Source organism: Colletotrichum karsti, assembly GCF_011947395.1.
Source record: "Colletotrichum karsti strain CkLH20 chromosome Unknown Scaffold13, whole genome shotgun sequence".
Classification (NCBI taxonomy): Eukaryota; Fungi; Ascomycota; class Sordariomycetes; order Glomerellales; family Glomerellaceae; genus Colletotrichum; species Colletotrichum karsti.
The window spans coordinates 182,852-195,192 of NW_024065913.1; the positions used below are offsets into that span (position 1 = coordinate 182,852).

General features: G+C 52.1%; 2 protein-coding genes across 2 annotated transcripts; one reads left to right on the forward strand and one right to left on the reverse strand.

The window, feature by feature from the left end:
• Positions 1 to 4,208: 4,208 nt before the first annotated feature.
• Positions 4,209 to 7,285, forward strand: CkaCkLH20_04735 (myb dna binding protein; the record flags this gene model as incomplete). The annotated part of the gene is made up of 5 exons (XM_038887454.1): positions 4,209 to 4,281; positions 4,399 to 4,769; positions 4,822 to 5,410; positions 5,463 to 7,119; positions 7,183 to 7,285. 5 exons carry the CDS (start codon positions 4,209 to 4,211, stop codon positions 7,283 to 7,285), a joined length of 2,793 nt encoding a protein of 930 aa, XP_038747061.1.
• Positions 7,286 to 11,070: 3,785 nt separating this feature from the next.
• On the reverse strand, positions 11,071 to 11,919 carry CkaCkLH20_04736 (uncharacterized protein; the record flags this gene model as incomplete). Its single annotated transcript, XM_038887455.1, has 1 exon — positions 11,071 to 11,919. One exon carries the CDS (start codon positions 11,917 to 11,919, stop codon positions 11,071 to 11,073), a length of 849 nt encoding a protein of 282 aa, XP_038747062.1.
• Positions 11,920 to 12,341: the final 422 nt, after the last annotated feature.

The following is a 12,341-nucleotide window of genomic DNA, read 5'->3' on the forward strand; positions in this document are numbered from 1 at the left end:
CAGGTTGCGTCTTCCATCTTGGAAGTGCCCAATCATGTTTCGTCCAAAATGTTGCAGCAGCCACACCCGCTTCAAAGCGGTTCATCTGGCACACAAGCACACGCACATTTATGGACCGATTGCATAGCCAATACGTTTGTTACTGGCCAGGGCCGATCTTCGGTTGTCGATAGCTGGCCTTGGGAGAGAGACGCTATGACAAATGCGCCGCCCCTGTGCATCCATCTTCTTGAGGTGTCACCTAGGAAACAGACGGGTTCTTACTGCTGATCTTGCACAAGATACCAGCACATCGTGGCCACCGCATCGCAACTTCACCGTAATGATGTTGCAATCGTTCGTCCAGCAGTTGAGAGTTGTGTCTGGCTTAGCAATGCACTATTGAAGCTAAACTGGATTACCCCAGACCTAACGGCATAAAGCCGCCTTCGATGCCGATCACCTTGAATTACAGACGAATCAACTCCGCTGGCTGGACGGGCGGAAGTCTACCGCGCAGGAATGTGTTATTACTAGGCAGATGCGAATCAGCAACTGCAGTCAGCAACGAGCTCGCCGTCCCTCGTCTTATGCTGATACCCTGCCTTCGAGTCAGAATGGCAATGCTTCAGCTCGGCATATGAGACGAAGGAAGCTATCCAGCCGTCTCCAAAACCCGTCTGGAGCCCCAGAGAAACCAGCCCCAGGTTGCTAGTTGCCAGGTCACAGCAAGAATCTCCCCCCTCCACCCCACCTCTTCCACCCACCTTGACGACACATGTTGGTGGCTGCGTGCATGCTGCGCTCCAGATACCTTGAAGGTTACTATTAAGATTACCTCCTGAAGCGGAGGAATGACAACAGTGATCCACAAGCTCTCCAAGTTTTCCAGCTTAACGCCGCGCAGAGATCGTAGGAGATAACGAGTGAAGAAGTTTTCAGTCAAGGAGACATCACGGTGCTTTATGCCACGAAGGCGAGGTCGATGCCCCTCCAGTCTCGGGTTGTCATTGCTGCTGTTTCCCGGGTCCTCATTCTCGGCCCAAAGGCCAGCGAGATCCCTTCTCTCGAGTTCCCCCGCACAAAAGCTAGGACTCGTTAGGTAAGAATGGGGGTGTCTGTAACATCGGGGGATGTCGATATATCATTGTGCAAACGCCGCGTCGGCGCTTCTCTTTTTCTGCTGGTCGTCGTCTCCAGACTCCCATTTCTCCCTCTCGTCACTGCTCTGCGGCTCCCGACGCCCCGATCCCGAATACCCCTGCTCCGCGCTTCCTTGTCCCCGACATCATTCGACAGCAACGAACCCTCTTGGCCGAAGCCGTAGGGGATTTGTGGGGAACTGGCTCGGTCTGATGGCAGTTTCACGGCTACACGGAGCTCCATTTCTTTGGGGGTTTTTCTGCTGGCAGCGCGGGCGTGGACGGTGGAGCGATTTCGATTTTGGAGGGACGCAAATAGCATCCGGCTTCGAAACCTTATTCATCGTGTCAAAACCCCGTTCGACTCGAGATTGTCGTCTTCAGCGTGTGCCAACGTGTGCGTGTTTCCATTTAGCGATGCTAACCGCGCGTAGCCCCCCCTCATTCTCCGGCGCGGCGGCGGCCGCCAAGATTCCGACTCGTCATGTCGAGTTCCGATAATCTCCCCGGTTCCGATTGTCAGCTTGTCATGCTTGGCCGTGCTTAATTCCGGCGTGTTGATCAGTTCCGATCTGCTTTGTAATTCTACGACTCGACGTCTGCTTGCACGGAACCATGAGGGGATCTGCGTCTGAATAGGTTAAAAGAGCCGAGACGTCGGGACTGCTTATCTTGTGGATCGAGAGGTTTGAGGCTTCTCAACGTCTATTCCGTTGACCAATGATTTACTCATCTGGTGCAGCCAAGCCGCCGTCTAGTACAATGGTCGGCTCGCGATCCGGTCGGAATTGGTCATCTTACAAGCCGTTTGACATGGTTCGGAAAGCAACCTCAGCTTCCCCAGACCCCGCAACTGCGGCTTGGGTACTTTTCGAACGAACTGCTTCACTAGAGTTTGCGCATTTTGTCAGATTTGTAATGAACACGCGCTTGACAGAAGTTTGGTTGAAACAGTCAGGGTCTGTTCCTGAACTTCTCTGCAGAACAACTCGGACGCTCCCGAGCCCAAGCGGGAACATGGCTTTCGTCGATGTAGCTTGCCGTTCGTTGAAAGAAGAGTACTAATCATATTACATTACAAGAGGCCGGATAGTGAGGCCCTTCAAGAAGGGCCCGACAGACGAAGAGGCTGCATGTACAAGAAGCAGCGAGCGAGCAGGCCGCCCTCTGAACTCGTCCTCTAGACCAACACCGCAGTGTATGTTGTAAGAAGCGAGCCCAGACCCTACATGTCAAGCTCGACCGGGGTCAATTGCGGTCGGCAGTGGCTTGGCCTTGTGAGACTGTACCGCTCCTCCGGGTTCTTCATGTTGGCACCGAATCAGATATCTGAACGGTTACACGACATCCTTCGGCCGAAAGGCGAGCATACCTGACGAGCCGGTGGTCCTGAACATATGGTCGTTTTCAATGACGTTGCTGTATCCTTCATGTCTACTTCAGCTTCATTTCATGACAACCCTTACGACATTGGTGATGGTAACATTCCGCGGCAATAGCCTCCAGCTTTGGGCCATACTAGATTCGGTGAGCTCAGGGTGCTTCACCTTATTGCTTGTAATCTCACTCCGGTATCGATAAGCTCATAGTCAGCACTTTATCGCATGGCTTTTGCTTTATCTGTTGCAATCAATCCGACATGTCCATGTCCAACAGCTCTATTCGCTGGGCTAACCAAATCATTCTGCTCGTGAACGTTGGAAGGACCAGTTCTCTGAGGAAGAGCTCAGCTACGAGCAGTAGAATCAATCTCATAAGATGACTCCATGCTGGTATCATTGGTATGAGCAAGTGAGATCATGTCAGACAAGACGAGAGGGCAGGCGAGTGATTGAAGTCACGCCAGCTGAACGTGGGACATACTGAGGTAATACTTGCAGTCAAGAGAGTCCCGCATGAAAGCTTTCACATACATCTAAGTGAATTTGAGGGTTGATAAAGTTGTTCGAAAACTCTCTCACAGCACGTCGCGGGTTTTACTCAATGAGTCCGATGCCGTTGAGGAGAGCACATCCGCTACAGTGGCTGAGCTCGCCTACCATCCGTTCGCATCTCCCCTCAACGCGACGCATCGGATCACTCACTCTACTTTCCAAATTGAGTCAAGGTAGTATACAAGTGTTGCTGGCAGTATTGACAGATACAGAAAGTGGCCGAAAGCCTACGGAACAGACGTTGAACTCTTGGTCCTCATATATATGCTTGTAGGGATGAGAAGTACCGACACCACCGTATAGAGGCGACGCTACTTAATGATAAGTGAACACGATATAGATTCTTTCCTCCTCGGAGCTTCATCAAGTGAAACTCACGTCGTTGCCAAGGGCACAGTTCGCCATGATCTCGGCGGTATCGAATGGCAGAACTGGGCCGGTAAGCGGTGGACTTGATTCGTCGCCTTAAGTAAGAGCTGGAGAACACATGTGACTGGGATCTGCAAACCCAATGTGCAACGTGAAGAAGAATGACGTCACGGTTCATAGATTCCTCATTAGCAACAGATGCAATTGTTGATGGGAGCTCTGTCTGATGAACATGGTCAAATTCACCTGAGCGGATCATCTCACTGCCAAACACAGATGCGGTTAGTGTAGATGAGAGTGGCCACACAAAGACTCCAATTGACTTCCTGAGGCTGCATCTCCAAAGTCGCATCAGATAAATTCTCACTAGAACGGAAAAACTCCTAAAATGAGGGGCTGGGAAAGAATCGGCGGGATGGCGAAGGCAGCTCCGAGGGGTACTTCAGGGACGGAGGAGCTTCGAGGAAAGAAAGAAAAAATTGTTGCGATAAAGTGAAAAGAGCGGGACGAGCGCACTGGCCACCCCGGAGTTTTTAAGTCTCCAGACCAATCATGTCGCTTCCTTTGCCGTCGACAAGCGGTGAATTTTTTCTGGAATTGGCAGGATCTTGTGTATCGGGAGTGACATCTTCTTTGGGGCAGATTATAAGGGCATCGGAGGTCGGACTTTCTTCCAAAAAGTTTTTCCGCCCATCTCGCGAGGACCCCAAAGATCACGATAGAGACCGCCAAACCACCTGCGCGGCCCTCAAACCGCCCGAAAAAGCTGTCTCCGTGCTTCCAAATGCTCATGGAGGGCATTGAAGCTATTGCCGAGTCGGCTCAGCCCGCAAAGGCTGAGGCGCACTCGCCGACAGGTACGACTCGACCTCCAGCCATCCCACCCGACGAAGCTTTTCGCCGATCTCCAAGACCTCGATAACGTCCGGCAACCGGTTGGATTACGTCGCGAAACGTGCTGACAACGTTCGCAGGTCCCGAAATGAAGCAGGAATCACCCAGTCTCACGACCGACCTGGGCGAGACCCCTCCATTCCCACTCAAGCGACCCCGCGATCCGAGCCCCGAAGACGCTGATGCCGAGTCTAAGAGGTTAAAAGTCGACGAGGAGGAACCTCTGGATCTGGGCTTTGATATGGACGCCATGATCCAAGACGTCATGATGAACATCAACGAGGTGGGCAAGGTGGACGGTCTTGACTCTGGCCCGGACGTGGATATGTCGGCAGACCCTCTCGCTTCTGTGTCGCAAGAACCGCCGTCGTCTACCGAGTCGCATACGGCCGTTCTGTCTGAGCCGCTCGCCTTGATGAGGCGCACGACTACCTCCTGTTTGTCAAACTTCGTACGTGGCGGTCTCGTCATTCTCGGTGGCTGCGCTAATGCTTCTTCTGCAGGGTTTGCAGCTGCTTGTGATCCTGTCGCAACATGTCTTCGACGACGTCTACCGACAATTACAGGAAAAGGACTCGGAGGTCTTCAAGTCTTTTACCATGATTAAGTCTCTTTTCCAGCAGACCCGCGCGATCTACTCCTCGACCGACCTTATCCTGGACCCCGCCACGCTGGACCTGACGCTTCCCGACAACCTGACCGACGTCCAGGTTGCCAACCTCGCAAGCTTTTGCTGCTCACTTTTTTCCTTCGACGGACACCACGATTCTACTTCGAAGGAGCTGCTTGCCCTCCAGGACAACTTCTTCTCGGTTTTCTTGCCTGGTGGCGAGAACGACACCGTAACGAACGAAATTTCCGATCTTTTCGTCGCGGTCAAGACACACCTCGTCATCGACGCCGTTACTACGGCAGATCAATCTGCACCAGTCGATCAGTTAATTGCGGACGCTTTCTCGGCCGATCTGGAGGATCAACTGCGTGCTCGACATGGGGGAACAGGCTTGACGAACGAGGAACAAGCATTGGTTACTGCTGTTCAAGAAAGGAAGGCGGCCTTGATATCATACGCATCGGGCCTGCCAGACACTGGTATGCCACTAAGCATAAGTCTTCTGGGCCACAGCTGACGGTTTTTGCACAGTTCTTCTCAAGATCGGTTACCCAGATGAAGACCTTTTCAGATTACTCAATTTGTACCTGCGCCGCAAGCTGCAATCCCTCGCGGGACTCGCCTCCAGGCATGGCATCGAGCTTCCGCAAACAGTGACGAATGGGGAGTTGGAAGCATCAATGTCCCATGACTTGGACGACCTAGGCATTTCCTCTTTACTGGAGGCGACCGATGGCCTCGTTGCTCAGTACCTCCCGACCGATACTATCGACGGCTTGCCTAACGATCAACCACCCGTTCCGACGACCGAGGACAGTGTTCCACCGGCAGAGCCCCCCGCGCCTGCACCCGAAACTACACCCGCCCCACCGACCACGAACGGCCCTGTAACGACCGAGGCTCAAGATTCGAACGACATCCTCGCCCTCGTGGCGCAGAGCACTCAGGAGTATGTAAGAACAACTCTCAACAATCTGTCGCCAGCACCATACCAGCCGACTGTTCCCACGCCCACGGGAGCAGCCCCCGTTGCGCAGACGACGTACCTCTCTCATTTGCAGCAAACCCAGGCACAATCACCATACTACGGGTATTCCCCGCAAGTCGAGCAGCCGCCGCAGCCTGCCTCCCATGACAGCTCCGAGAAGCTTCCTCCAAGTCAGACGTTACCAAGTGCTGTGTTATACGACAGAGCCAGACAAGCTGCGTTGAGTAAGACCAACAACCAGCAGAGACGAGAAGGCACCACGTCAACAAGGCGGCCCTGGACCCAAGAAGAAGAGAAGGCGCTGATGACGGGTCTGGACATGGTCCAGGGACCTCACTGGAGTCAGATTCTATCACTCTTCGGCGCTGAGGGCTCGATGTCGAATATACTCAAAGATCGGACTCAAGTGCAGCTGAAGGACAAGGCACGCAATCTGAAGCTCTTCTTCCTGAAGACAAACTCGGAGATGCCATACTATCTACAAGCCGTGACGGGAGAGCTCAAAACCCGAGCCCCTACTCAGGCTGCTCGGAAGGAGGCTGAAGAGCGAGCTCGCTTGAACTCAGAGGAGGAGCAAGCGCGCGTGCAGGGGATCATGACTCTTGCTGGCGGCCTGCAACATCCTCAACACCCGCAACATCCCCAGCATCAGCAACATCCACAGCATCCCCAACACCCTCAGCACCCCCAGCAGAATCGGGCGAGCGCAGCACCCGCTACCGCGCCCAGCACGCCTTCACGATCTGCGGCACACATGGCGCACCACATGGCCCACGTTACGACACCAACCCACGCCGCAGTGTCCGGTCCGCCAGCGACACCTGCAACCGCAACCCCGGCGCACCATCAAGTGCCTGCCTCATCGCCTTATGCGGCAACCGCGGCTCAGCTATCTCAGACCCCTCATGCGCTTTCTCACACCCAACCACAAACCCCGACCCACTCACACATCCAACATCACTCTCAACCCGGGACGCCGCAGCCACAAAATCACCAGCAGCAGCAACACCAGCCGCAGCCGCAGCAGCAATCGCACCAAGAACATGTGCAGCAACCGGCTTCCCAGCCAGCAGAGGCAGTGTCTCAGTACTCGGCCGATGCGTCGGCGGCAGTGTACAGCCAAGAGAACGACGACCTCAAGGAGGCGGCGCTCATGCAAAGTCTGCGCGAACTCGAGGCGTACAGCGGCAGTGCCAGTATGTCTTAGAGTGACGCTTATCTTAACGCTCAATACCATTATCAACCACACATCTTCGCCAACAGTCTCGACACCCTTATCGATTGGGATGGCGCCTCCGACGAGACGTCAGAAACAATGATCGATGGCCCCGACTGGAGACACGGCAACGCTTTTGCCGATGTCTAGGCACCTACCCCTATCCGATGGCACCTCTGCCTCTAATACGGCTATATATAGATATGGATGATCTCGAGTTTCGCCGGACAGCGCGCCGCCACGGAAGGTGCGTTGAGCGCGGCATCTACTTTTTTGCCTCTTTTGCCTTTTTTTTGGAAGAGGAAGTGTTGTTTTACAGACTTGTTCAGGAGAGGAATTGCGGGCATTTTCAGGCGACGGGGATTGGAGAAACCACACAAAAGTTACAGAGGACAAAAGGGCGGCACCAAAAGCGATTTTCTTGTTTGCTCATGATACCACGAATGACAGAGGAATAGGAAAGGCGACGATGACGGGATCGCCTTGAGTAAGAGACAAGAGAGTACGTATTATCAATACGGTACGAATAAAAAGAAAAGATTACTGCAACGCTCGGTTCCAACAATGTGTCGATAGCTAAATGGGTGCGGCGGGAGAGGTGACTGCTCTTGCGAATCCGATTTGGGTAGGAAACTGATCTATGTAAATAAAAAGATGTCATCGCATCCTTCTCGTATGTAGAAGCGGACAGGTTTGTCCTATAATTGACAATCCGAGGTCATCCCTGGAAGCTCTCGAGTTTCGACGGATTTGTCTGTCTGTCGCCGGACAGGGGGGGGGGGGGTCCACCTGAGCTGGCCGGCACACCATGAGCCTCGTTGAAGTCGCCGAATACTTGCATGACAGAGAAGAAGAAGAGAGACGACGCAGCTGAAGTGAGTTGGAACCTTCCCACACGGCCCATGTCACTTTGCAACCGACCTGTGCCATCCATAGTCACCGGAACACTTCATGACCAGGGCCGTCAAGATCAGAAGAACCGGAAAATTTGACTTTGTCTACCATGAACGAAGACTTAGTCTGAACTATATACATACCACAGCATCCGAAGCTTAGGTGCGAGTGGAGCTCTTTCGAAATGGCACGTTTTGCCTGAACTCTAGGGTTTCGACGCCATCCTCATCTGCGATGACTACCATTGAGATATCGAATTGCTTTCCAGAATGCCAGCCCTATTTAAATGGACATTATGTCCCAAAAACCTACGAACCGCAGCAAACCTAACACATTCTCTGACCCTCTTTAGGTGCTGGTTTCGCGGGAAAAGCTGAGGTGCTTTCATGATGCGTGCCCGTGATCTATTGGAACACTTGAACGCAGACTCAGCCTCAACGTTTCGTGTTTGGGAAAATTCAAACAAACAAGTATAATCATCCAGAGATGATGGACGAAGAAGAGCAACTATGGAAGTAACCTTTGCCTCACTGGGGTGTTTCACACTTTTCACTCCAAGATGTAGCGTTTATGCTGAGTGAATAAAGCTTGAACTCAACTTACTTGATGCGAGCTCCGAGGTCATGGTAGCCATCGAAAAACCCTCGCCCGTTCTCCTTCACTAAGTCAGGACGACGACGATATGTCTCCAGACTCCAGCAAAGGCATTCTTTGCCTTGGTACATCTGAGACCTCCGGATCTCACCTGCCCTTGCCTCAAACACTGACTGAAGAATGATCCCTAAGCTCTTCATCTTCGTGACCCAACCTTTCGGGTTGATCCGAGCTTTGGTCAAGTGGCCGTCTTTCAGTAATTGCGGTCGAGAGGCTAGGTCGCACCTTCCCATACCTAGCTACCTTATCTCTTGCCAGTTTGATAATGGCCTAAATTTAGGCAAGAGCCTCTCTATTGCGGTTACTTAGCCCGCCCAGCGGCCCCCGGAGGCCCCCCAGATGGTGGCGGTCCGCTTGAAGTTTCGCCAGCCACGCAGCGTCGAAGTGCTCGTAGGTTTCTCTTGAAAACCGTGTAAGGCCATTGACTCCGGCACCATGATATCAGGTTGTTGAGGCTACTCTCAATGTGGTCATGGGCGACGACACCATTTTCTCCCCTGCCTTTGACGTAAACATGTGGTGGTTGAATCTTCGGGACCATAGAGTCGAGAGATAATTGACACCAGCGCGTCCAGATCACAGCGGGTGACTTTTCTCTTTTGTCTTATTCATGATAGAATAACTTCTCAGAAGTGAGAAGGGACGTCAATGGCTGGAGAGAACGGCATGAACGATCCAAGATAGAAAAGTCAGTACCAGCGTACAAACGCAGTACAGAGAACCCATCGTTTTGAATAGTCATGTAACAATCGGAGGAAAAGGGTGATCAAGAAACTCATGTCGTCAATTTTGAACTTTCAGTGGCTCGGCGAAGAATGTAAGGCTCGATATGACCATCCAATCGGTAAGGTTCAGAACCTATAAGAATTCCTCGGGAGACAGTCACCTTTATTGAATGCAATCCCGCATCATAGTAATCCGAAATCTCTTCTACGCGGTGTGTGTCCGGCTGGTTGCAAGCACACAGATATGCCGCAGGCCCAGAAGTGTGTTTTAGTTGAAGCCCAATCATCCACAAGCACTCTTTGCTTCGAGATTTTTACAGGTATCTCAGGATCCTCAAACTTAGACGTAACTCCAGGGACTCTGGTTGTTATTATGACAGAATTCAATAGCTCCGGCACTCCTCAGCCATCAAGACAGACCAACCCAGGAGCGTCACAACCAAGATGGCGAACATAATCTGTCTGAGCCGCCAGCTGCAGCTCAGCTGGACACAGGTTCGACCAGCCTGGGAGCCTGTTGAATGGCTTCCAGCTTCGGATGGTGCTAGGCCGATGATTCGACTCAAATTGCATTGGTTGAGGAGAACTTCGGTTCTGTCGCTCCTCAACCCGAAACCTTTCTTGACAGCCCCTTGTGACATGTGTTTTGAAGAAAACTTACGGATTGTGAATATGCGGCCTGTTGAAGATGGGCGCGTTGTTGAGACTTTTGCCGATGGCAAGGATGGACTCCCTGACAGAGACCTATTGGAACTCAGGTGGCTTCTTCTACAGATATATAATTTCACAGGGGCCCCTGATCTTCAATTCCATGGTTTGGATGGTTTGAAGCTGGAGTTCTTGCGAAGATCCCCTTATATTTCAGCTAAAAGAAATAAGCCTAAGGGACGTGGAAAAGACGAATCATGATTGAGGATTAGATCATGCTGGGTACTCATAAAATCAAATTTAGAAATGTACTCACTAGATATTCACATGCGGTAAAACCGAACAAATGGAATGCATTTGCGCTGCCGAAAAGTTCTCTAGAATGACAAATCTAGCCAGGTTGGCTCACTCCCTACATATTTAAACTTGCGTTTTCGCGGGTTTATCACCAATTCAACATGAGGGGGCTTTCAGGACGTTGTGAAATTCAATTGAAGAAGAAGGAACCTCTGAGGCCCCTTCTTAGGACGATCTCTATCGCCCAGTCGACTACATACATTCGGCGTTCTTGCCTCGCTCAGAGGTCCAGTTGGAGCATATCCCCTGACACTCTTTGTCGAAGTCCGTTCCGATGCTTCCCGACGCAAACCTCTGTGCCCACCAACCCAATGAATCCGACGCAGGATCCGAGCCTACTCGACTTCCGTTGCGGAGTGATTGTTACCAAGCTGCTTCGGGGCAGATACTGTCAAAGAATTCAATGTTGGCTTCGCGCTGGCGGTCTAATTTCTCCATCAGAAGTACGGGAGGAGCTCGCAAGCCAGCGCAAACAAGGTACTGCATCAGATGCATTCCGTGGAGTCTCTCTTCAAGTTTTCCTTCGTGGGTCTGCGAAAAGTGCCATTCAATGGCGTCCCAAGTTTCGGCGTCTTGGCCGCATGCTGGACAAGAACACAGCCCGGTTGCTTTTGAGGAGCTTGCGGCGGCTTGGTCTCGATGGCGCAGACGGAGGACTTATCCTTGTCTTCCGAGTATGGAGAGGGCGGTAGCAAAAGTGTGACCCCTTTTTCGGCAGTGGCTGCGCAGCTGATCGAGACTCGAGACTGGCAGCGAGTCGTCACAGAAGGCGCAAACAATGTCGACCTGGTCCGGTTCCGAGATGATGGGGAAGCCGGAACTCGTGTATAAGATCTCCTTGCGGAACTTCTCACGGCCCTCGGCGAAGTCTTCAAGGGCTTTTATGATGCGCTCTCTGGTATGTACTTTGCAGTAGTAAACGAATTGAAGCACGTCGCCTCTCGTGATCGGCTTGTTGGTGTCGAAATAGTCTCTCGCATCCAATCCGTTGAAGTCGATTATTTCTTCCACAACTGCGCCCGGTCGCATCTTCTCCGTGAAGTCTCTTCCCCAGTAAGTGTGCTCAACGGCAGTAGGCTCTTGGAAACCAACAGCCGCATCTTCGTTTTCTTCCCATCGCGCGAATCTCTTTGAAAGATATTTGTCGAAGTCATGGCATCCCAAAGGAGCATGTTGGTCGAAGTAGATGTTAACATCGGCAGGAATTTCAGCAGCGCTTCGAAATTGGCTGCGAAAAGCTAGCAACATCGCCAGACCGACTTGGCTGAGGTCACCGTGGAGACAGGCCTGGTAGAGAAATCCGCGGTCTGGACGCTTGACAAGAAAGTCCCGAAGCTTTCGTCCAACGTCGCCGGCGAGGCGAGCAACACGCTCTCGGTCATCTTTGTCCATGTGGTCGTGAATGAGGCACCCTGCCACTTGGGCAGAGCGCTTGAGTACCCACTGGCGCTCGTAGTCGTTCTCGAATATGTCTTTCATGTCGGGAGGGTCTGAGGAAGACGCCATGTCGAGGGAAAGGGCGGATGCGCAGAGAGAGTCTGACGGTGGTATTTTCCGGCGGGTCGTGGATTTCGCTGCGAGATGAGGGTAGACGATGGAGTTGGTAATCCTTCGAAGTGTGATTATCAACGATATGGAATTCGAAGGCTGTTGTGAATGCGAATGGGGAAGTGGTGGTGCAGAGGAGGAAGTTGAGGGTTGGTGTTTGTGTGTGTGAGAAGTTTTTCATAGGTGAGATGGTCAAAAATATAAATAGAGGATAAGTTGGCAAGAGCTCCCGCAGCTGGAAATACGTAAGGAGTAGGGCACGTCTTTCTCTTTCTAGAAAAGATTTTTTTCTTGCGTTGCCGCAAAGTAAGGAAAACTCTTACTTCTTTCTTTAAGGTCAGAGCAGACATAAATATGACTTTTCAACATAAGTTTTGAAC